Source organism: Meles meles, chromosome 20 (genome assembly GCF_922984935.1).
Source record: "Meles meles chromosome 20, mMelMel3.1 paternal haplotype, whole genome shotgun sequence".
In the NCBI taxonomy this organism is placed as follows: Eukaryota; Metazoa; Chordata; class Mammalia; order Carnivora; family Mustelidae; genus Meles; species Meles meles.
In genome coordinates this window covers 578096-602282 of record NC_060085.1, presented here as the reverse complement: position 1 = coordinate 602282, position 24187 = coordinate 578096, and the positions used below count along the sequence as shown (strand labels likewise).

At 65.9% G+C, this 24187-nt stretch overlaps 2 protein-coding genes across 4 annotated transcripts in view; one reads left to right on the top strand and one right to left on the bottom strand.

Annotated features, from left to right (window-relative positions):
- Nucleotides 1-2908: 2908 nt before the first annotated feature.
- On the bottom strand, nt 2909-14075 carry LOC123932769 (basic proline-rich protein-like). Its single transcript, XM_045991363.1, has 11 exons — nt 13887-14075; nt 13188-13287; nt 12653-12729; nt 12037-12285; nt 10871-11315; nt 9595-9877; nt 9219-9361; nt 8266-8917; nt 7636-7749; nt 4504-5601; nt 2909-3704 (listed from the first exon to the last, which is right to left on the bottom strand). The coding sequence occupies exons 1-11, from the start codon at nt 14073-14075 to the stop codon at nt 3461-3463; spliced, it is 3594 nt and encodes a 1197-aa protein (XP_045847319.1). The 3' UTR covers nt 2909-3460.
- SBNO2 (strawberry notch homolog 2) overlaps nt 3890-24187 on the top strand; it is a 47000-nt gene continuing 26702 nt past the window's right edge. The window contains exons 1-4 of one of the 3 annotated variants that reach the window (XM_045989878.1): nt 3890-4003; nt 15750-15941; nt 21260-21333; nt 21889-22000. In XM_045989878.1, coding sequence (XP_045845834.1) covers nt 15822-15941; nt 21260-21333; nt 21889-22000 — 306 coding nt within the window. In that variant the 5' untranslated portion in view covers nt 3890-4003; nt 15750-15821. Of the gene's footprint in view, nt 4004-4847; nt 4999-15749; nt 15942-21259; nt 21334-21888; nt 22001-24187 lie in introns of those variants that run through there. The other 2 variants (XM_045989880.1, XM_045989881.1) reach the window with 2 other exon arrangements.

The following is a 24187-nucleotide window of genomic DNA, read 5'->3' as shown; positions in this document are numbered from 1 at the left end:
GATGGAGCAAAAGGGGTACAGACATGGCTCCTGCCCCTCCCTCGGTTTCCCCTTCTACTCCAGGGAAAGGGCTGGAGAGGGAGAGAGAAGAGGGGCATGGGAGGAGGGATGGGGAGAGGGGAGGCAGGAGCAGGGCCGCAGGGCTGGGGGAAGTGGGCACAGAAAGGAGAAGCGGTGAGGGACCCTGGGCCGGGAGGCAGGCAGGGAGGCGCTCCCGCTGCTGGGGAACACTGGGGCTTTCCAGAATGTGGAGAAACAGGAAGCGGCTTCGTTCCCCACCCCCAGTGGCAGGGCCTCGCTGGGGCCTGGCCCACCTGCCCCACCGCCCCTGCCCAGGTCCGAGGGTCTCTGTGAGAACCAGCAGGGAGCCAGGCTCCACCTCCCTGGTGAGCCCTCCTCCCACCTCGGTCTCTGAGACCAGACAGCCGAATGGACCAAGCCCTGGAGGCCTTCCCAGGAGGGAAACTGAGGTTAGGGGTCTCCTCAGTCCTTCCCCAGATGGGGAAACTGAGGGGGAGCCCAAGACTCTCCCCTCGACACACAGGGAAGCCCCCGGGGAACCTGACTCCCGGGGGGTCTGGAGTTCTTTGCCCTCTGAGCGCGGCTTTCTCTGTGCTCGGTCTTAGGGCCCTGCTCTTTGAGGGCTGACAGTGCCGGGGCTCAGAGACAGGCCCCGGCCTTGCTCTGGGATCCCATCTCTGCCTGTGGTCTCCCCACACTGGGTTGCCTGATCTCACCAAGAAATACGGGACTCCCAGTTAGATATGGATTTTACAGCGGTTTTGTTTTTTTTTTTTCTTAAGATTTTATTTATTTATTTGACAGACAGAGATCACAAGTAGGCAGAGAGGCAGGCAGAGAGAGAGGAGGAAGCAGGCTCCCCGCTGAGCAGAGAGCTCGATGCAGGGCTCGATCCCAGGACCCTGAGACCATGACCTGAGCCGAAAGCAGAGGCTTCACCCACTGAGCCCCCCGGGCGCCCCTGGATATGGATTTTATTTTATTTTATTTATTTGTTTTTCTCAAAGATTTTATTTTATTTATTCATTTGACAGCGAGAGAGAGAGAGAGATCACAAGTAGGCAGAGAGGCAGGCAGAGAGAGAGAGGGAAGCAGGCTCCCTGCCGAGCAGAGAGCAGAGAGCCCGATGTGGGACTCGATCCCAGGACCCCAAGATCATGACCTGAGCCGAAGGCAGCGGTTTAACCCACTGAGCCACCCAGGCGCCCTGGATATGGATTTTAAATAAACAGATGTAACTTCTTCAGTGTAAGTGTATCCCAGCTACTGCCCGGGACGCACTCACTCAAATGTTATTCTTCACATACCTCGGGTTCAGATTTGACTGGGTGTCCTGCCCTTTACCTTGTGGTCCTACTTCCCCAGACGTCAAAATGCCTGGGGGAGGTTTGGGGGGAGGGTCTCTGCCTGGGACCAGGACAGAGGGAGGGCTTGGGGGAGGCTCTCTGACCCCCGGCCAGACAGACCTCCGGCCTTCTGTGAGCCTGGTACCCATCTGCGGTGGTGGGGATGTGGGGCACCTCTGACCCACCAGGCATGTCCCTGCCCTCGGAGGGAGTCCTTCGGCAGCCCGAGCCAGAGAGTTGGGGCTCTCCAGGGCCCCCATCCCCACTGTTCAGAGCCTTATAAAAAATCCCTTCTCTCTGGACCTCCAGCCCCAGGGTTCTTCGGGATGATCGACTCCTTCAACACTCGCTTAGGTGACTCTGCGGCCTTTTCTGAGGAAAGATCCAGAAGTTCATCTGGAAATACTCATAATGGCCAGATACTGGGCGCTGTTAATTCTGCAATCTCAATAACCTAGAAGGCAGCGACGCTCATTACACCCATCCCCATTTTACAGGTGGGGGCACAGAGAGGTTAGGTAACTTTCTGGGGGGTCACACAGCGCAGGAGCCGAGCTGCCCCCGAGGCCGGGCCTCCGGCTCTGCTGCTGTGTGCCTTCGGCTCTCCCAGGACGCCTCTTGCAATTCCCTGGAAATCCCCGAATCTGACTAATTCCCTAGACATCCCCAGACTTGGCAGATCGCGCCCTACTGAGACGGCTGGACCCACCCTGGCCTGGGCAGACTGCCCCCATTTCAGGCAAAATTACCCAGACGGACCACGTGGTTTCTTGAGGTGGACGTGGCAGAGGCCGAGCCCATGCCTCCCCACCGCTCACCCCGCGACCCCGTGCCAGCTACCAGACAGCCCCGCATCGCCGTTCACCCACCGGCCAAAAACAGGGAACAGCAGTCCCTGCCTGGGAAGGTCATGCTGGGAACCGGGCGGGCCTCCTGGGTGTGTGACTCTGGGCCCCGCCCAGGCCCTGCACCCAGGGGCTCTGCTGTTGCCATATTGACGTTCTTAACACTTTTTGGATGAGGGGCTCTCCGTCTTCGTTTCTCGCTGGGAGCCGCAAATTATGTGGCTGGTCCTGTGTGGGGGGAAATGGGAAGATGCCCCCGGAAGCCGTCTACGCCCCGTGTCAGCTTATTCTTGCTTTTGACCCTTAACTGTCCGTCGCTCAGTATGGCTTATTTTCACTAGTTGTGAAAAATGGTTTCAAAGTCAAGGCTACAACCCAAACGGGTGAAAACTCCACATACCAATGCAAAGCTTGTTCTGAACACACCATTTCTCCTCTCTGGGTCTCGGTTTCCCCATCTACCTCCTGGTGCAGGTTTGGATCCCGGGAGTCTCTGGCCTGGGTTTTGTGGGGCAAACAGGTTTTAAACATACTCGTCTCCTTTACAAACCCTTACAGGTCTGTGAACTGCTTTTATTTGCCCCGACCACCCTCCCTATGCTTGTCTAAGGGCAAACTCCTACTTGAACTTGGAAGCCCCAGCTTCAACCCCCCCCCCCATAATCCGTGAGGCAGAGATTTTACCCCTCCCTTGGCCCCAGGCCTGATCTTGCAGATGGGGGTATCTGGTCTTGGCTCTGTCTCTCCTGGACTGGGAGCTTCCGGAGGACAGGCCTGAGAACCGGGCCCTCTGGGGCCCCAGCTTTGTCCAGCTCAAGGCCAGACTCAGAGTTTGCCGAACCAACAAGCACGTGGAGAGGTCACCTGTCATTTCAGGGGGCTGGAACACGCACAGGAGTCCTCTGGCTGGTGGCGCGGTGGGGAAATGGTCCCAGGGCTTTCACTAGTCAACGCCCAGTTTGGGAAGGGCTGGTGGCTCCCGGACTGGATCTGCCTGAACCGGCCTGCGCCCCCCCCCTCCACGGTGATCCAATGGGCTCAAGTCACAGGAACTCGACGGTCCTGCCAAAGCCCAATCCCACCCTCTTCCTGGCACCTCTGCAAATCCCCGCCTCATTTGCATCGGGCCCCAGGAAGCCCTAACCGGGAGCAACCCAGACAGATGCCCAGGCGCGGTGCGAGGACCCTGCTCTCGGGACGCCCCAGACGCCTGCCCCGCCCCCACCCGCGTGCTGGCTTCCCTGCTAGCTAGGGGGTCCCCGAGGTCCCCGAACTCCTACAGCGGGGAGACGGACTCATAAGCAGACAACTGTTGGTCGCAGGGAGAGAGCACGCGGGCCGGGCCGTCTCAGGGTTTCGGGCAGCATCTGAGGTGGGGGCTTCAGAGCCAGGACCCGGCTTACGCGAGAAACCCAGCGGCTTAAAGCTCCGGCGCGAGAGTGCGGGGTGGGGTGGGCCCGGAGGCGGCGCAGGCTCAGCTCGATCTCCACGTCTGCAAAAGAGGAAACTGAGGCCCGCGAGGAAGCGACGAGCTAGGGTCCCAACAGAAGCGGGCGCGGTGGGACGCGAGCCCGCGGCCCGCTCAGGGCGGCGTCAGGGCCTCCCGCGGCCCAGGCACCCCGCCCCGCCCACCAGAGGCCCCGCCCACCAGAGGTCCCGCCCCGCGGCATGACCGGAAGTGAGCGGGGCCCCCAAGATGGCGCCCGAAACCCGGAAGTGAGCGCGGCTGAGGCGAAGCTCGGAGAGACGGAGGCGCCGCGGGCTCCGCGCCCGGCCGGACCCAGGTCGGAGGTGAGGCGCGTCGGTCCGACGCTCGCTGCGACTCCGCCGCCCCCGCCCGGCCCGAGCCGCGCGCCCCCACCCGCTCCGGCCCCGGCCAGCCGCGGCCGCCCGCGCCCCGGGCCGGGGGTGCGGGGGTTCCGGGGCCGCGGGCGGAGGGAGCGCGGCGGCGTGTCCCCGCCTTCCCCGGCGACCCCCGACCCCGCCCTCCGCCGCGAGCCCTGGCCCCGCCCTCCTGTGCGACCCCCCCTCCGACCCCGCCCTCCGCCGTGAGCCCGGGGCGCGCGCTCGGCCGGGAGCCCCGAGCTCGCCCTCCTCGGGGACCCCCGCCGCCCCGCCCCGCCCCGCCTGCACCCGGACCCCCGGCGCGGCGCGCTCCCCTTCCCTCCGCGCTCGGGGCCCCCCGTGGAGGGCGTCGTCACGGCGACTCCCCCACCCCTCCCCCCTGGTGGCCCCCGAGCGCGACCCCTCCGGGGACCCTTGCCCCTGCACTTCTCGGGCCGCCACCGCACCTTCTGGTGGCCTCTTCCTCCGGGGCCCCAGCCCCTCCTTTCCGGCGGCTCCTGACCCGGGGCCCGCGGCGACTCCTGCCCTTTCCTCTCTCGGGGCTCGGGGCGCTCCGGGAGGGGCAGACCCTGTGGTCCCCGCGGCGTGGGCGTGGGGGCGGCCGGCTCCGGGCCGAGTCCGCAGAGCCTTGTGCCCTGCGTGGGAGCCCCGAGGACGGGGCGTGGGGAGGGGGCAGCGACGCGGAGGGCAGCCGGGGGTGGGTGGGGCGGTGACGCCAGCCTCCCTGCCCCCTCCCTGGGCTGCGAGGTGCGGGGTCTGGCCCCGGGAGCAGGGCGTGCGCGGCCAGGCCGGACCTCCTGGGAGGCCGCGGGGTCTGCGCTGCTGGTGGTCGGGGCGGGAAGAGAGTGTGTCGGGGCACCTCGGCTCTGCCTCCCAGCGTGGACGCGAGTCCCGCCTGCTCTGAATGTCCTTCCTGCCCGTCCGGCGCCTGGCGGGGCTCGGTGGGTGCCATGTGTCGCGCCCCGAAGCTGGCCACGGCGAAGACCGCGGCGGTTCGGGGGTGTGAGCTCGTGGTGTGGCGCGGGGGCTGGCACTGCGCGCACCGCAGCTGCTGCCCGGCCTGCTGGGTCTGCCGGAGGCTGGGGCTGGGGCCCGGGGGCCGCGGACCCCCCGGATGGCACTGTCCGAAGCATGACCCCCCAGAGGCCGTCTGAGGGCGCCTTGCTTGGATGGCAGGCCTGGCCCTTCTCCCGGAGGGCGGTGGAGGGCTCGACCCGGCGCTGCACTTCACCCTCCGCCGCCGCCTGGCTGTGGGGGGCGCTCGTGAGCAGGGCGGCTGAGTGTCTCGGTCTTTGAGGTTGAGACCCTGGCCCCTTGGCCCCAGCCCCCTGCATTTCCCCGGGGGAGGCCCCAGAGGTGCGTGTTGGCCGCTCAGAGCTTTCTGCTCTGGACCACAGTCCCCCGGGACATCCACCTGTGGAGTCCTCAGAGGGAACAGGGACCACGAAATCGGGGCCCTGGGTGGGCGGGCAGGGAAGGCGCAGCAGGCTAGTGGCCCCAGGGCCCCACATGGTGGGGAAGATGCTGCCAGGCGCCGGCGGACCCTGAGGAGCCCCGCAAGTGCAGGGCGCTGAGGGGGGACAGGCCGCCGCGGGGGTAGAGGGAGGCGTGCTGGGGTTTCGGAGGGCGGAGGGCGCGTGTTGAACTGGAGCATCTGAGCAGACGTCTGTTCACACCTGCCCCAGCCAGCACCTGCGGGCGGTGTGTGTGTGTGTGGTGGGGACGTTGTGTTGTGGCAGAGGGCTGGGCGGACGAGATTCCCAGGGCGCCTGTCCTGCAGAAGAGGTGGTGCCTTCCGAGCCGGGCCGGGTGGAGCCGTGTGCCGTGTGCCGGCAGACGGCCCAGGGCCGGCGCCCTCCAGCTGCGTGACCTTGGTTCAGTCACTGCCCGGGCCTGGGGGGACACCGAGGCCGGCTCCCCATACCCTGCGGGCATGGCCTCCACTGGGGCAAGACCAGCTCGGGCTGGCCCAGCTTGGTTCCAGCAAAGTGTCAGAGGCCCCTCCGGCAAGGCCAGGCCGGAAGCGCTGACCGAGCGAGCTTGGCTGGGAATAAAGAGGCACTGTGTCCAGTCCCCAGAGGCCGCCTCCCTCGCAGGATGGCCTCCTCTGGATAAGAGGCCTTTAGGGCGGCGGGGCGGGGGTGGGGATCTGCTTGCAGTCCGGTGCTCGCGGCGGGTGGTGGGGGCAGACATCACCAAGCGTGTGAACTCTGCGGGGCTGAGTGTGGAGTGGGGAGGCGGTCCCGGGGTGTCCACGTGTGGACATGCGTGTGCAAACGCGGGTGTCCACGCACGTGTGCACCCACTCGGGCGGGCATCCCCGTGAGTGTGGGGGGCATGGGGCACGTGAACACGTGTGTGCGTGGCTGTCCGCTCTCCCCGCGTGCTCGTGTTGTGCTCTCCTGTGCTGCGTGCCTTTGTGCGTACGTGTCGTGTGCACACGAGAGAGTGTGCATCACGTGTGTGGAACTTGTCACACACAGGCTTGGAATGTCTCAGCCACCGCTCCCGCAGCCAGGGGCTGAGTGCCGGATCGTCAGGGTACTCCCTGGGTACAGCAGAGCCTCAGGGAGCCAGACGGCGGGGTCACCCGGATCGCTCTGGCCCAGCAGTGTCCTGCCCTGTTCTGCCCAGACGTGCACGCAGCCGCGAGTCCTCCCCGCTGAGTGGACCCCACTCCCTGCCCCTTGGAACGGCCCCTCCCCCGCTCCTGCTGTGCGGACTCCATCTTCCTGCCCTTGGTGACAGCAGGCCCTCAAGGCCCCCCGCTTCCCTCTCTGCTAGGCGGGCGACTCGGGGAGGGTGGAGACTACGTTTCTGGTGCTCCGGCCCCGCCAGGCCCCGAGGGGAGGCAGAGATCAACGGGTCGTTTGCTTACGGGCTATCATGTGGACAGACCTCAAAACTCGGCAAGCAGGGAGGGAAGCAGACACAGGAGGCCCCACGGCGTGTGAGTCCACGTGTGTGACACGCCCAGACCAAGCTCCTCCACAGGCCGGGAGGGGGCTCGCCGGGGGCCGGGGGAGTGACGGCGGATGGGGACGGAGCTGCTTTTGGGCGGATGGAATGTTGTGGCTCGAGTCGGGGATGACGGTTGCACAACTCTGTGCGTGTTCCAGAAACTACGGAGTTGTGTACCTAAACGTGTGACGTGAATGGCTTGTGAATTGTGCCTTCCCCGGAACAAGAAAGCGTCTTTAAAAAAGGCGGGGCCTGTCCTTGCCGCTCAGATACCTGTGTTCTGCGGCCTGGGGGTGAGCCCTGAGCCTGGGCCCTGCTGCCCCCTCATCCAGGCCCTGGTCGGCTGTCGGGCATCTTCTGGCCTCTGGGGGACAGAGGACGTGCCATCCCCCACGTATGGCGGCTGGGCGCCCCTCACCAAACTCACCGAACCACCGCCACGGGTGGGCGTGGAGGGGGGCCTGTGGGACGTAGTCCTGGGGGCTCTTTGACTTCTGGTGTCGGGGAGCCTGGGGTCGGCCCCAATTGCCTGAGGACACCCCCCCGTGCCCCACGAGGCCAGGTGACTGCGGGAGAGCAGCGATGCCAAACGGTCCCTCCTGAGTTCACCCGCTCACTGTAGGCCCTCCTCGGGCAGCTGCAGGGGCACCGTGCAGTCCACGCGCGCCGGGTGGGCACAAGGCCGAGGGGGCCACGAGGCGCCTGTTGGGGAGGGATTTATGTGGCCCCTGCTGTGTGGTGGGGGAAGCGTTTGGCCTCGGTGTGTCCCTGGGCGCTCGGGGCGTGTCTCTGCGTCTCAGGTACCTGCTCCTGCGGATCCTGCTCCTGGAGCCCCGCGGCAGGCCCACGGGGAAGGGCCGGCTCACTCGCCGGTCCTCGGGACACACAGTTCCCGGGGTTTCCGTGCCTCCCGGAACGGGCTGCGTGGGCCGCCAGCTGCTGCGGATGCTGTGCGCTTCTTGCGGGTGACTCTGAGCCGGCGCCCAGACACCCCGTCTGGACTGGCCTCCGCCGCCTCAGGAACGAGTCCCGGGTGAAACTGAAAGAGGCCTTCCTGGCCCTCGCTCCGAGGTCTGCTGCGCTTCAGAGCCGCCTGTGCCGTGTTCCGGGAGGCAGGTCACCCGTTTGCTTGGAGTCCCAGCCCAGAGGGTCGGGGCTGCTGCCACAGGCTGCAGGGACGGCAGAGGAAGGGCCGGGTCTGGCCACAGGGCCGCAGCGGGCCGTAAACTTTTATGGCCCTGACTCACCAGGTGGGGCCACCATCCCTGTCGCCCGGATGCCCCAGGGGTGCCGGGAGTGGCCGGTGTCCCGCCTCCAGCCGTAGCCAGAGTCCAGCCGGCGGAGCCGGCATCTTCCTCGCCACGTGGGGCAGCCTGAGGGAGCGCCGCCCTGGCTCTGGCCCCGGCCCCACGCGTGCCCGCGTCAGGCGTGGAGGTGGGAAGGGGCTCGTTGGCCGGCTCAGACCCTCGTCTCCCCTGCTGGGGCTCCCCGGGCATCCGGATCTGTCTGTGGCTGGGTTTGCGCAGGGGCTGTGCAGGTCACGGTGCTCACTGGGACGGCTCCGGGTGTCTGGAGTGTCCTCCTTGGCGACTCGGCCCGGAAGCCGTGGAGTGGGCCGGAGGACCCCCGCCCTCCCCTGCCTGGTCCCAGTGAGGTTCTGAGCTTGGCGCTTGCCGCCGCATAGGCCGTTGGAGCCTCTCCCGGTGTCGTTCGGGCGAACGCCAGCCAGCCAGGGCGTTTTTCCGGGGGTTTTCGTCAGACTCCAGCCGTCCAGGAGCTCCCGCTGTTCTGAGGTCGGTCGCTGTTGGGGGCCGTCAGGAACAGCCGTGGGAAGGGTTCTAGGCCGTCCCGGGCTGGTGGGTGGGGGTTCTGGGTTGTCCAGGGCCGGCACTGTGGAACCTGGAGGAAGGCGCCGCGTACAGGGAGGGTGTGGACGAGGTGCTGGATTGCCGCCTCGGAGGAGTCACGGCTGGTACCCCCAGACCTCGGCCGGCCACTTCTGCTGGAGGACCAGTCCATCGGACGCCCTGGGCCGCACTCCTGCATAGTAGAGGCTGTGTTGCCCCAGCAGGGCCCCTCCCCACCTCTCTGAGGCCTTGGGGAAGCTCCCCTGAGAAGGGCTTGCTGGGGGCTTCTGTTCCCCAGACCCTGGGAGCGTGGGGGAGGCAGGGGCGGCCTGGCTGCCCGCCGGTCTGCTTACGAGCTGCGCGCCGAGGCCGCGGCTCCGTGAAGGTTCCAGAGAGCGGGCCCCTCAAGGCCCCTGAGACGGGGGTGACCCCGGATGCCCCGGGGCCCCAGCGTCCTCGCAGGCCCTCAGAAGCAGAAAACTTTCTCCACTGGAGGCTGAAGGGGAGCGAGAGACTCGAAGCCTGAGTGGGCCTCTGTGTCTGCGGCCGGTGACGGGGACACGGGCCTCCTGTCCTACTGCCGGCTGCGTGGGCTTGCAGGGGAGTCTCTGCGAAGCACCCGGTGGGAAGCCCAGGCCTCGTGAGGCCCAGGGCGAGGGCGGAGAGCCAGCCCGGACCCCTGTCCCGTGGGCCGTGAGGTAGTCGAGGGCAGCCGCACGGGCTGCTCACCGGGGGGCCGTTGGCCATGGGAGAAGCGGAGACAGTCGCCGGCTCTGTTCGCGGGTCTCCGGTGCCTGCTGCCGCGCTTCAGGGGCCTCCGGCCTCTTCCCAGCAGTGGGCACAGCGTCCAACCCGGTGCCAGTGTTCCCCGGGGATGGAGCATGGAGACTGTTGAGCACGGGTGCTGTGCCCAAGACCAGCCCGGAGCTCTGGGGGGCCTTCCCCTCCTGCGGGACACCAGGAGCTGGTGTTCGGGCAAAGGCCCCTGTGATGTTCTTGGCGCCAGGTGGGGCTAAAGGGGGCCGAGGGGGTTGCTGACCGGTCAGGCCACTCACCCAGGACTCACGGGACCCAGCCCTGAGCGGCAGGAGCCCCTGTGCTGCTCAGGGCGCTCTAGGGCTAGGCAGAGAGACGTGGCCTGCCCGCCGGCCTGCAGCGAGCCCGAGAGCAAGCAGGGATGGCAGCGAGCCCTGGGGGGACAAGCCGCGCTCTGTGTAGACGGACAGAGTAGGGCACACCGGTGTCAGTGGGCCAGGAAGTCTGGGGCCAGTGGGTTTGGCCTAAACGTGCTCCGGGGAAGAAGACGTGGGTGTCAGAGGAGACCACAAGCTCAGTGTGTATTATGCCTTTTTTTTTTTTTTTTTAAGAAAATCATTTGAGCCGGATGATTTTTTTTTTTTTTTAAGATTTTATTTATTTATTTGACAGAGAGAGAGAGAGATCACAAATAGGCAGAGAGGCAGGCAGAGAGAGAGGAGGAAGCAGGCTCCCGGCAGAGCAGAGAGCCCGATGCGGGGCTTGATCCCAGGACCCTGAGATCATGACCTGAGCCGAAGACAGCGGCTTAATCCACTGAGCCACCCAGGTGCCCCTGTATTATGCCTTTTAAAGCCCGCGAGTGAACACGAGACCGAGGAGACACTTCCCAGAAGTAGCCACGTGGAGGGTGCTCAGTGCCCTTGGCAAACTGCATGCCTCTCCCCGCTAAGACTGAGCTAAGTCTGGAGGTGGGGGGGCCCTGGGGACCCCCGAGATCCAGGCTCAGATGCCCTCAGCCGCGACCGAGGAGGCTCCACGTTCTGGTCCCCATGTCCTCTGGGCCCTTGGCGGGGGCATGAAAGACAATGTGCCCCCGAAGCCATGCCCGTAGGGCTGGTGGGGGAGGGCAGCGACTGGCCCCCTAGGGCTGCTTGCCTCTGGCGTGTCCTGTACCTTCAGGTGCGGCCCGCCCGAGCACCTGGCTCCCTGTGGGGCCGTCAGGCGGTCCCTTCGCCTCTCCCGTCACAGGGCTGCCACCGCAGCTGCCCTGAGGGAGCTGGTCTCTCCTGGACCAGGGGATGGGCCTGAGGGCCCACGGCAGGCAGAGGCAGGTGGCGAGTCAGAGGCAAGCCCACGTCTGTCTCCAGAACCCAGTCCTGGGCTGTCTGTGTTTTCCCGGGGCCGTCTTCGTTTCTCCCGGGGCCGCCGTCCACCGCGTGCGAGGAGAGCGCGGGCACCTGCTGCGAGCTTGGCGGCGCCGGGTCTGTCGTAGGCACGTGCCGGTCCCTGCACTCGGCTCCCGGGGTGGCGTGCGGTGTCCCCGTGCGTCCCCCGCGTGGTCGAGCTCTGCTGCTTCTGCTCTCGGGCTCGGGTGACAGGCCGTGTGGCCGTCCTCCTGCCAGGGCCACCTCTGCTCCCAGGCAGCTTACTGGTCTTGCGTTCAGCCACGTGTTGACCGAGCCAGGCCAGGACTGAGGTGTCCGGTGTGGAGGAAAGGTGGGGCCTCCCCCCGCCCATGCCTGTCCTCAGGACGGCTCTTCCTGTGTGTCCCAGGAGCACGGGAGGTTTCGCAGGAGCCCCATCGGCTGAGACACTGCTCCTGGGCGGCAGGTCTGCGGGCTCTGGGGCGCACGGAGAACAGAGCTGGAACTCCAGCCCTTGGACGGCTGTGCTCCGAAATGGGGATTCGGGTGCGCCCCCCTTATCCTTCTTACCCCCTTCCTGCCCTGCCTCAGCTGTGCACAGGGGGGCGGGGCCCCTGCCTGTCTTTGGCGTCCCAGAGCCGCTGCATTCCGGGTGTGTCGCGGGAACTCCGTAGAAATCCGGGGTCACACGCTTGGTGCCAGCCTGGCCTGGAGCTCCAGGTGGGCAGGGCTCTGGGCTGAGGGTTGGGCGGCTCCAGCTGGGGTTTGCTTCCTCCTCCAGGCCTAGTGTCCAGTGTGTGTGTGGGGGGGGCTTTACAACTGACCACATTCTGGGCCGCTTGAATCACAGAACTTTGTGGTCTCCGGTCCCAGAGCCCATAAACCTGAGCTCAAGGTGTGGCAGGGCCGGGCTCCCTCTGTACTCCAGGGGAGGGTCCCTCCTGCCTCTCCAGCTCCCGGGCCTCCGGGTGCTCCTCGGCGTGCGGTTCTGTGGCCCCCAGTGCCTGTCCCGTGGCACGCGGCCGTCTCACCATGTCTGCCTGCCCACCCCTGCCCCGTCCTGGGATCCCAGGCCCTTCCCTCGGAGCCAGGTGGAAGGCAGGCCAGAAAGGCTGTCGTCTCGTGCCCAGGGGGAGGCCAGCAAGTCCCCGCTGCCCAGAGACAAGGTTTCAGGGTTGGCCTGATCCCGGCCTGGCGGGGTATAGACGAGGGAGTGAGCCGTCGTGGGCCTGCGGTCCGGGTGGCCAGCGCGGTCGGCACAGCCTGCTCGGAGTGTGGGGGTGCTGAGCCAGCAGAGCTGGGGTGACGGTTGAGGGGGTCAGCAGAGAGGCTGGGTGCCTGCAGGCGCCTGCCGGCTGGGGGCGTGTCGGGGTAGGCCTGTCCCAGGCCATGGCCTCTCCCTGCGCTGCTGCCCCGTTGTCTTGTCTGGGCCACTGAGTCCCTGCTCTTTTTGTTTTACAGTGACTCATTCGAAAACCTGATCTCAAAAGGAAATTGTGGGAACGTAAACCGCGATCGTGAAGACGGGCCTGTGTGAGCACCCACGCTTCACCTGTCACGGGGTGTTCCGAAATACACCCCGGGCCCGCTAGGGTGCTCAGCTCCGAGCCAGCCCCGTGTTGTCTGGGTTATGTCCCTCTGTGCCCGGAGAGCCCACTTGGTACCCACAGGGGCTGGTCCTGGAGCAGCTGGCGCCGCCCAGGGACCCGGCTTGGGGCCCGGGCAGGGTTCTGCGGCAGCACTGGGGAGTGGGACGTGGGGGACGTCAGCCAAGGCAGGAAAGCAGGCGACTAGGACAGGCGGGGTCCGGAGGGTGCACAGAAGGGGGGCCGGCCCGGTGCCTTGGAGGGACGGGGGAACAGGAAGCCTGAGCCTGTGGAGGCTCTGGGGTGGTGAGCGGTGACGCTGGATGGGTGTTGGAGGAGGGGGGCTCTGTAGGGTGGCCTCCGGGGGGATGAGGTGGTGGTGGGTGTGGTGTGAGATTGACGGAATGTAAAATTTGCTCTTTTGAAGTGTGCGATTCGGTGTCTTTCACTACATTCCTAGTATCGTACAGACAGCGCCACTACCTAATTCCAGAACATTCCATCAGCCGGAAAGCTAGTCCTGTCCCCATCAGCTATCACGTGGCTGTTGGCCCCCACAACCTCCCTCCTCCTGGAGGAGCCTGGTGTGGGCGTGTCACCCGCGTGGACTCACATCCCGTGCCCTTCTGTGTCTGGTTCCCTCCCTGAGCGTCGTGGGCTCGGGTCCGTCCCTGGAGCAGCACGTGGGCGCCTCGCTCCTGCTGGGGCCGATCCTATGCCCGTGGGCAGACAGACCACGTTGTATGTGTCCTCTCACCCTTTCACGGATGCTGGGTGTTCTGTGGCTCTGGTGACCCCTGCCGCCATGGGCATGTGGACAGGTTTCATGCGGACAAGTATTTTCATCTCTCCTAGGCTTCCGGGAAGCTGCTCGTGATACCCCATGCTCCCCGGCCTCTGGCGGTGCTTTTTTTTTTTTTTTTTTAAAGATTTTATTTATTTATTTGTCAGAGAGTTGGGGGGGGGGAGAGCAAGTGAACACAGGCAGACAGAGTGGCAGGCAGAGGCAGAGGGAGAAACAGGCTCCCTGCCGAGTAAGGAGCCCGATGTGGGACTTGATCCCAGAACGCTGGGATCCTGACCTGAGCTGAAGGCAGCTGCTCAACCCACTGAGCCACGCAGGCGTCCCTGGCGGTGCTTTCTGAAGGAGTAGCCCGGGGCTCGGTAGCCACAGAGCCTGGAAGCAACCTGCTTGTGGGAAGGGGTTCAGCTTCACTCCAGGACGTGGCCGCCGAGAGAGGGAACCTGTGGCATGCGGGGCGTGGACAGGGCGTACCGGGCGGTCTTGCGGGGGGCGTGTGCGAACACCTACCGAAGGGGCAGCAGTCGAATCCTGGGGACGAGGGCCGGCCGGCCGGCCCCCGTGGTCAGCTACGTGAGCTTTCTCTGTTGGATAAAGGTCATTCCTGCCTGCTGCTGTCCCAGGTGCTGGGAGCAGAGCCCCTTCAAGGCGGGGGGTCCCCGAAATCCAGGAGATTTCTGGGGCCTCAGGGAAGGGCATGGTCACTGGTTTGCCGCGGCCTTGCGCTTCGCTGAGTGCATGGCCTGCCTTGGCCCGGGACCTCCACACAACCCATTTCACCTATGAGCAAAACTGGGGCTCAGAGGAGCTGAGGCGCCCCGCGTTGTCAGACACTAGTCCGCTGTTAGGAGGCTGAGCTGGGCTTTGACCCCATCTGCATAACCCCAGAATCTTTAAAAGGAATGGCCGAGACCCTGAATCACCACTCACTGTGTGTTCATCCAGGTAGACCTCAGGACTTTCCACTCTTGGCTTCTAAGGCTGTGTCCCACTGGGCCCCGGCCTGCAGGAGCCGGGAGGGCACAAGGACAGGCCGGGGCAGGCCGGGGCCTCCGAGGCTGGGGGAAGTGCCCGTCCTGGCAGCAGGGGTGAGCCCATGAGCCCACGTCACCGAGCCGGGCAGCGGCAGGTCCTTGGGGCCCAGACGCATCCCTCTGCGGGAGCTCAGGCCTGCGGGCCCCTGTGCTGGCCAGGAGCGCGGGGGTAAAGGCAGCCCCTCCCCGCCCCCTGAGGGATTGCATAAGCTGCCGGCGTGCGGACAGTGATTACTGGAAGTCCCGAGGATTTCTTCATCCAGGGCTTGGCCGGGAGCGGCAGCTGCCTCCCCTTCCTGCCTCCCTCGGTGATTAATGTCCCACTGCCGGCCTGAGGAGCTCCAGGGCCAGCCTAGGGTCTGGGCTCCCAGTGGCGGTGGGTGGGGACCAGGGGAGCCCAGGGCACAGGCCAGGGGCAGATGGAAATCGGTGGGAGGTCCTGGGCCTCTGTCATCAGCCCCGGTGGCACTTTGTGCGCCTGCTCTGCCTGCCTTCTAGAACAGGACCGTTCTCGGTGGGGACGCTGTGTCTGTGCCCCTTCCTGGCTCCGCTTGGCCCCAACTCCCCCAGAGACGCTCCCGCGAGCCCAGTCTGGCGGCAGAGGGACAGGGCTGGCGCTCAGCTTGGAGGTGCCGGCCGGGCTGGACTTGGACTCCCAGCCTCAGACGCGCCAGGTCACGGAGCTGGGCCCGTGGGCTGGGCTGAGGCTCGTTGCTCACACCAGGGCCCGGGGCTCTCTTTGCGGGTGGCAGGAGCAGCCCCCCTGGGGCCAAGTTACTGGCTATTTGGTGGGCCAGGCAGCCCTCGATGGTCATGTGGACGGGGGGGAGGGCGCGGGGGGGCAGCCCAGCCACACTGGAGGGGCTGCCCGTGCTAGAGGTCCGTCCCAGAGCTCGTCTTCGTTCTGGCCCAGGCACTGCTCTGTGCGGCTGGGAGCCCTGCTGGGTCGCACTTGCAGCCTGGGGGGGCCTGTGGTCAAGAGTCTGGTTCTGGTGTCCACAGGGGTGCTGTCGGGTCGTGGCTGGGGCCTCCTGAGTACCGGAGCACCGGGTCGGAGCCCAGCCCGAGGGGCTGCTCAAGTGTGCTCAGGCTGCGCTGGGGCTAGAGGCCCCCTCCCACCCCAGCACGGCCCCTGGGGGGGGCACCCCAGCACCGCGCGGTCCAGGGAGCCTCCGCACCCGCCCTCCGCTCCCAAGGCGTGGCTGGCTGTGCTGAGCCCACCCGCTCTGTGCCCACCTGACCCGGCCGCCCCTCAGCCCACTCTCCCTCATCCCTGGGGCTGCGCCCTCACTTGTTGGGCCTCAAGGGTGACCTTGGGATGTGCCGCGTCTCTCCCCAGGTCGTGATGCCGCCGCCGCGGAGCAAGAAGCCCAGATAGACGCACCCGCGGCCTGGGTCGCGGAGTCCCCCGATGCTGGCGGTGGGGCCTGCCATGGACGGGGAGTTTCCGCAGCGTGAGCCCCCTCCAGCGGGCGGCACCCTCTACAGCCCGCCTCCCCTGCAGACCCCGCTGTGCGGGCCTGGTGTCCAGGTGAGTCTGGCCCCCCCAGCATCAGCCTGGGCGCAGCGGTGGAGAGGGACACGCTGCTCCTGGGGCTGCAGCTGCGGCCATCCCTGCCTGGGCCTCGAGCGGGTGTCCCAGCCCCCACTTTCCAGGGAAGACCCTTAGGGGTGCCCAGCGGCCCCCAAGTTTCTCAGACATGAGCCACTGGGTTGGTTTCGCAAGGTCAGGACTGGCCCTTAGGAAGACGCTCGGGCCTGGGCTGTTGTCCTCACCAGCAGGACGCGGGCTCCGACCTCCGCAACATATTGTTTTGAGGTTTCTTATTTTCGACGTAACGGACCTTACGTCTTTTAAGGTTTATTTGAGAGAGAGAAGGGGGGAGGGGCAGAGGGGGAGGAAGAGAGAAGCTCAGGCAGAGTCCCTGCTGAGCGTGGGGCTCCGTCCGGTGACTCTGGGACTGTGACCTGCACCGAAATCAAGAGTCGCACCGACTGAGCCACCCGGTGTCCCCCAACGTTTATGTCTTAAGCGGTTGTAGATTTATAGGAAAACGGAACACAGAGTCTCCACATCCCCGTTTTCTGCTCTGTCAACACGTCGCGTTAACGATCACATTGAGTAGTTGCGACTGAGAGACCGACACGGGGACGTGATGAGCACCAGGCCGCAGGCGACACCAGGGCTCACGGTTGGTGCTGCACACCCTGTGGGTTCGGACGAGTGTCACGGACACCCACCATCACAACGTGGCACAGAGTAGCTCCGGGGCCTCGCGGCCCTCCGTGCTCCACGCTGTCACCCTCCCGCACCCCGGCCTCCACGGCCCTGGCTCTTCCAGAACACCCCAGACTCAGAGCCCCACGGCGTGCAGCCCTCTGGGCCCGGCCGCTCTTGCTCAGGGATACACCGCTGAGGTCCCTCCGGTGCTGCGGGGCTCGAGGGCTCGTTTCCTCTCCGGGCTGAGTAATGCTCCCCGTCTGTGCGGAACTCCGGGTTCTGCCCGCTCGCACACAGAAGGGCATCGTGGCTACTCCTGAGCTTCGCCCACTGTGGTTAAAGGCACATAGGTTCCAGCCCGGCCTGCTCGATCCGAGTGTACGTAGGGTCCAGAATTCTGCAGCAAGTCAGGCCTGGAGCCCGTCTTTTCTGGGGCCGAACCAGGGTTCTTCCTGCCGTAGAAGAGCAGACTTTTTCAGCAGGGAGATGCGAGCTGTCAGGCTGGGGGCGGAGGGCTGGCCGGGGCTGCCGTGGGGCCCTCCTTCAGGAAAGTGTCAGCTGGTTCCTTCCCCTCTGTCCTGCTGGCTTAGGGCTGGGAGGAGGCCAGGTGGCAGGAGAGAGCGGGAATCAAGCTGGGATTTCAGGGGAGCCGGGAAGCAGGCCACTGGGGCAGGCTCCTGAGGGCCAAATGCCCAGAACCATCGGGGGGCGTCCCAGATCCGCGGTCGGAACATTGGGACGCAGCTGGGTGGCGTGGACCCAGAGTTCTGTCTGTCTGGTGTGCCCACTGGTATCCTAACGTCACAGGCCTGATCTGCACAGTTACTGGCGTGAGCCACAGCAGTCTGGGGAGGGCAGACCTCCCCATCTGCATTACCACTGAAGACGCCGTGTCCGCGCCCTCGGCCAGCGGCCAGCACCTCTGGCCAGGGCCCCAGACGCCGCCGTGCGCCTCCCGTCTCTCCCCTTCCTGGTAGAGCTGTGTCCACATGTCCTCTGACCTTCCGTGTCCCCTGCCTCCCTCTGAGCCTCCGTCCGCGCCGTCGTGCCCGGTGGCTTCCTGTTCCCGTGTGCCACCTGGCCCAGGGCTGTGGGTATGTGTGTCCTGGGGCTTGGTCTTGCCGGGTTCTGTAGTCTCTGTAGTCTCGGAGCGCGCGCTCGTCATTCCTAATAGTGCTCCAGGGTTCCTGCTTGTCAGCATCCCGTAATTTGCTCAATTGTTTCCCTATTGTTGGGCTTTTGGGGTGATTCCAGTCTTCTGCCGCTATAAATACCACCCTTGTGTCTCCCCCTTGTGGATGAGGCTGGGGCGGGGGGTCCTTCCGAATCAGAACTCCTGGGTCAGAAGGCGCCCTGGGTAGGGGTGCAGAGGGTGGGGCTGTAAGGACCACAGGGATCCTGCGGCCGCCACGGCCCCTTGATGGTGGCCGGGCCGGTGGCCAGGGTGTGGCACTCCGTGGACAGCCCGGGACCAGCCGCGCTCAGAAGCAGGTGTGGTGGGACCTGCTGGGGCTGTGATATGGACCTGGGGCGAGGGAAGTGCCTCATGGCCCGGCCCCTCGAGCCCAGCCCCCTCCGGCTGTCAGAACTGGCGGGGCTCGGCCCAGCACTCTCCATGGTGCTCCGTGGGGCTGGGCTGGCCCTCCCAGGGTGTCTTGGGAGCCTGTCCCTGCAGGCCTCCAGCTGTGAGGGCACCTTCGCCAGGCCACACTGGGTGCAGCCCGTGCTGACGTGATGCGTGCATGGCCTGTCTCTGTGATGGGACGCTCAACACTACTCCCCTCCCCTCCAGCCTGTCTGGGCCGAACCAAGCTCTGGAGGAGGGACCTACCCCCAGGACCGTCACTGTCACTAAGGGTGGCCTGATTGAGCAACTGAGAATGCAGACATGTACCGAGCGTTAAGTTTCACACAAAGGATATCTTAATGTCTGTGTCCCATGCAATATTTACTCTAAAAATTGCTTTTTTTTTTTTTAAAGATTTTATTTATTTGACAGAGAGAGATCACAAGCAGGCAGAGAGGCAGGCAGAGAGAGAGGAAGGGAAGCAGGATCCCCGCTGAGCAGAGAGCCCAATGTGGGGCTCAACGGCAGGACCCTGAGATCACGACCTGAGCCGAAGGCAGAGGCTTTAACCCACTGAGCCACCCAGGCGCCCCTGCTTTTTTTTTTTTTTTTAAAAGATTTTGTTTATTTATTTGAGAGAGAATGGGAGATAGAGAGAGAGAGGAAAAGAGGACGAGAGGGGGAGGGGCAGGGGGCAAAGCAGATTCCCTGCTGAGCTCGGTCCCGGGACCAACTGCGCCCCACCCCTGGGTGCCCCTGATTTTTTTTTTTGTTTTCTAAGGATCTTATTTATTGAGAGAGAGAGAGTGTGAGCACATGGGGAGGGGTGGGGGTGGGGAGAGAATCCCCAGCAGATGCCTCGCTGAGTGCGGAGCCTGACGTGGGGCTCGACCCCAGGACTCTGAGACTGTGACCTGAGCTGAAACCAAGTCGGCTGCTTAACCCACTGAGCCGGACAGGCGCCCCTAAAGACTGTTTGCTGTGTATCAGAAATTCCATTTTTGCTAGACACCCTGTATTTTATCTGCAGCTCTAGCGAAAGCGTTATCTTCCTATGTGGGCTTACAGGTCCTGGGGCGTTCATCTCCCCGGGAGAAGCCAGCCTCGGTTCCCACCTGGAAAATCCCCAGGCAGGCTTGCCTTGGCTGGCCGGGGGGGTGGGGTGAGGGGCGGGAGTCAGGCTTTGGGCTCTAGATCAGTCCCACCCCGAGGCCTGCTCTCGAGCGGCAGAGACACACCTGCTGTGCCGGGCAGATCCCGAGGAAGGCTCGCTTGGCTGCCTGGAGGCGCCCCTTGGCGTGCGACTGGGGCGGCCTGGACTGGCAGCCTCACAGAGCCCTGTGCGGGGGGACAGAGGCACAGGGGCCTCGCGCTGTCCGGTTTCCCCGGTGAGGTGTGCACAGAGCAGGAGCGGTGGAGGGTGTGAGGCGCACCCCACAGGGGCCTGCCCAGCCTGGAAGCCGCCTCCGAGCCGGGTCCGCCTGCCGTGTGCCCAGAGTGGCGCACGGTGCCTGGTTTAGGCTAGTTCCTGAGATGTTCTGGGAGTGCGCGCGGCCCTGGGACGCTTGCGTCCCTCTCTCAAGTTGGCGTTTTCTCCTTTCTTTTTAAAGATTTTACTTTTGAGTCCTCTCCATACCTGACGTGCGGCTCGAACCTACAACCCCGAGACCAAGAATTGTTCACTCCGGGGACTGAGCCACCCAGGCGCCCCCGGGTTCCTCTCCTTGCATGGGGCTGACACGAGACGGGGCCCTGGGGCGACCTCACCCTGCTCCCCTGGAGGATGGCCTTCTGGAGGCTTCCACGGTGACGCCCCATAAGTGCTGCGGTGCTGGGGAGGACCCTGTGCTGCGCCTCCCGGCATTTCCCATAGTGTCTCTGCAGCTCAGGCCAACCCTGGGGGAGCGGGCGGGACCCCTTCCCTGCTGGTCTCTCCCTCCCCTTCCTCTGTCCTGCTGCTCTGCCCCGCCGTCCACCCGGCACAGCCCTGCAGGGGTCGGGGTGGGGGGCGCACAGTGATGGGAAGTCAGGGCTGGCTACCCCCACCCCTAGATGCAGGCGCCAGAGAATGGCGCCTCTCCTGGCCCCGCCATCTGGGCTGGTTCCGGGCCAGCTCTCGGGCCAGCTCTCCGGCAGTCAGTCCCGCGGAGAGGGAGGAAGCCGCGGCTGGGGGACGGCTTCCTGCCGCCTGGTGGAGGAGCCCGGCTCCGGTGGCCCCGCGGGAAGGCTGCTGGTCTTCCACCTGCCGGAGCCAGCTGGGACAAGTGGGGACATGGACTGCAGCCAGCAGGCCTCACGGGCAATCTCCCACACAGGCCACCGTGTGGCTTCGGGGAAGGGACCCCTGCTCGGCAGGCCTATGCGTCAGGGTGGGACAAGCCTGTCGTGTGGGCAGCGCAAGCGTCCACTGTCCACACCCCCAAGCTGGTCCTATCAGAGCCCGGTGCGGGGCCGCCAAGCACCCACTGACCTCAGGGTCACCCTTCCAGCCCGCCATGCCTGTTTCTCAAAGCGGGCTCCCCAGAACCCCTACCAAGCCGGCTTGGCCTGCAGGAGCTCTGAGAAGGCCAGGCTCTCACCCCCGGGGAGGGGTTCATCCAGGGTGCAGGTGGGAGCCCCTCGGAGAAGGTCCCCGGCCCTGCAGCACACCTGGGTCCTGTGTGGAAAGCAGGTTACCAGGTCAGACCCTTGGGTGGGCCAGCAGTCTGGGCCCCCCAGGCCCTCCAACGATGAGGGCGTGCTCCCAGTCTGGAGGTGGGTCGCGCCCCCCCGCCCCCGTCCCGCCCCACCCGTGTCTGGGTGTCTGGCGGTGCCCGTGGCTCTCGGCCGGCCCGAGCCCTCCACGTGCACAGATGGGTTCCTCCATGTTCACGGCGGTCCCCGCCATGGGCTCTCCTGGACGGATGGGCAGATCGGCGCACGGAGCTGTGGTCGCTCCCTGGCGACCCGGCTGGGGGCCCACAGGGTGCAGTGTCTACCCAGGCCGTGGCCGCAGCGTCCTCCCTCCTCCTTGCTGACCGAGCCCCCGGTGTGCGCCCCTGACCCTCCCGCTCTGTTTCAGAACGCCATGCTGCAGTGCCCGTGGTGGAGCGCCTTCTCGCCCGCGCCGTACCCCGCCTTCTCCAGCGAGAGCCCGTAAGTCCCTCTGGCCTCCGGGTCCCAGCTTGCCCTGCCGCGCCGTGCCCTGCGGCCATGGAGCCCTGCAGAGCTTTCACGGTTCTGCGGGCCCTGCCAGAACAGAAGTAGGGCTCATGGCCTGTGGAGGGCTTCAGCAGCCCGTTCAGGGGCTTGTGGGCGGGGCCCTGGCAGCATGGAGGCAGCTGAGACTGACTGGCTGTGGCCGCTCTTAGAGCCCACCAGGGAGAAGGGCAGAGAGCTCTGTGGGTGCCCCCCGGGCTGGGGGTGAGAACTCTTGGGGCAAAGGAGCTGGGAGGGCACGGCGAGTGGGGTTTTGAAGAGTAAGTAGGAGCCTGCGGGGGGTTGCAGGGAGCAGGCCAAGCGCCCGGCCCAGGAACGGCCTGTGGAGGAGCCTGGCCGCACCTGACCGCACACTGCAGGGCACTGTGTCCTGGGATGCAGGCATGTGGGCCTCTCCCAGGAGCTGAGTTGCCTGGACGCTGGAGCTGGTCCTCGGGCCGGTGGCTCCTGCTCCTGTCCTAACGGCCACCCTCTGCCCCCGTCTCCCTGCAGCCAGTTCATGAGCTCCACCTCCTTCCTCGCCAGCCAGCCCTGCGTGGACGCCAGCTACGGACCCTCCACCACCACCCCCAGCTTCCTGCCAAAGACGGGCGACTTTCCTCAGGTAGGGACCTGGAGCCGCGGTCCCCCTGCCGTCCCCGTGAGGGTGCATGGGCGGCCTCGGCCCAGCTCAAGTGTCCGTGCTCTGTACTCGGGAAGAGCTGCTGCCCCCGTGCCCAAGGGCTCCCAGGTCGCCCCGTTGGCTTCCCTGCGGCGAGAGAGCCCGGCTGGAGGCGCACCCCAGTCCGCTGGCTGCCGGCGCCCCAGGCGTGGCTGTGGGGCAGCATCGGGGGCGCTGGGTCTGCTTTTCCAAGCGTGGCACCTCCCTCTCCCTCCCCGCACCTGCCCCGCCCGGGTGCCACGGCGCCTCGTGCCCCGTTCCCCTGGCCGGAGCGATGCTCCATTGGGTGCGAAGACCAGACTGGGTGTTTGGAGAGTGTAGCCCACCCGCACTGGGGGAAGAGACAGGTGCGGGTTCATTCCGGGGGGGACTCCGGCGGACCCTCGCCGGCTGCGTCTGACGGCTGCGTCTGATGGCTCCTCCTCGCAGCAGCCCCGAAGCCAGGCGCCGCCAGACAGCATCTGTGGGAAGGAGCCCAGGCGGGATCTGAGGCTGGGCAGCGGGCAGCCTGGCGGTACTGAGTTTCCCTCAGAAACATGCGGGACTCGGTTTCGCCGCAGCTGGGGTACTCTAGCACGCAGTTTGGGAACTGTCCGTCCCCAGGGGCTCGGGTCCCCAGAGCTTCAGCTTTCCTTGTACAGTGGGAGCTTGTGTGGCCCCCGGGGGCCAGTCTGGGAGGATACGGCTCAGACCCCCCCGCTGGAATCCCCTGGACCCAGGCGGGGTGGGTTCCGACTGGCTCCCTCCTCGGGGAGCTGCCCAGTGTCCCTGTAGCGCCCCGTGGAACCAAATCCACCCAGAACGGGAGCCTCCTTGGAAACAGGGTCTTTGCAGGTGCCACTTAGTTAAAGCCGGGGATGAGCTGATCGTGGAGCAGGGAGGCCCTAAACCAGTGGGCCCTCGAAGAGCCGAAGGAACGGGGTGTCAGCCACAGGCAGGGCGGCTGGGGGGTGCGGCCTGGGAAACCTTCACCCGGCCGGTCTGCCTGGCAGGACCGCGGGAGCACATGCGCGTACGGTTCAAGCACCCTGGCTCCAGCTTGGGCCCCGTGTGGCCCCCCGGGAAGGGGCTTGGCTGGGCCTGGAGGACACGGGAGCATAGTGGGCTCAGCTAGACCTCGGGGGCTCCCAGGCCTCGTCTGGCCGCCAGCTCTCCCAGGGGGCGGGGGCAGCAGGAGAGGGCGGGAGGTCTCCGTGGCGGCATCCCAGCGGCGTTTGCAGGCGCGTGTGGATTCTCCCGCCGCGGCTGACACGCAAGGACGGGCTGGCCGCTCCGGTTTGGCGGCTGCCGTCACCCCGGCTGCGAAGCACCTATGTCAGACAACGGGTGTGGCTGTTGGTCCACTGCCTGACCCCCTCCCTGCACTGCCGCTCAGTCCCGGGCAGCTCCTCGGCCGGCCCCAGCATCTCACCATGCCGGCTCCCAGCCGGGGTGCCCCCCGCTCTCCGGGCCGGGCAGCTGAGGCTCTTGGGACTGGAAGGCCCAGCCTGGGCCGCCCGCCCGGCTCTCTTCCGTGCACTCAGCTTGGGCCTCTCCTCTCTCGGCTGTGCACACAGCCCGCGCGCTTTCCTTGACCCACCCTTGGGGCCGCCGCACCCGTGTCTCACCGCGTGGGGGGGTCGCTGCTCTGCGGTGCAGCTCGGCCGCAACCGGCTCACAGATCTGGACCGAGCGCCTGCTGAGCTCGGCCGTGGCCCTCCCTGCCGGGGGCTGCTCGGACCCAATCTTTCTTCTAAAGCAGCAGAACCTTCTTCGAACAGAATCTCCCCCGGGTGCTGACTGTGGGATTAGACAGATGTGGGACCAGAGTCTAGTTGGGGTGAAGGATCCCGAGGCCCCGTTAGCCTCCTCCATTCCCTCGTGACCCCCAGGCCTGCAGGCCACGCTAGGGGGGGCCAGACCCACGCTGGGGGGGGCCAGACCCAGCTGAGCGTCAGACACCTGTGCTCCTGACTGACCGAATGACGTCACCACGACCACCAGCAAAGTGGTAGCCTCAGAGACGTCCCCTTCCTGGTCCCCTTCCAGAGCAGAGGGGACCTTGTCAGGGCTGCGAGGTGGGGGTGACCCTGCTTCCTTGGGGCCTGGCGTCCTCCCCAGGTCCTCACGAGAGGGCGGCAGAGGGTGGCG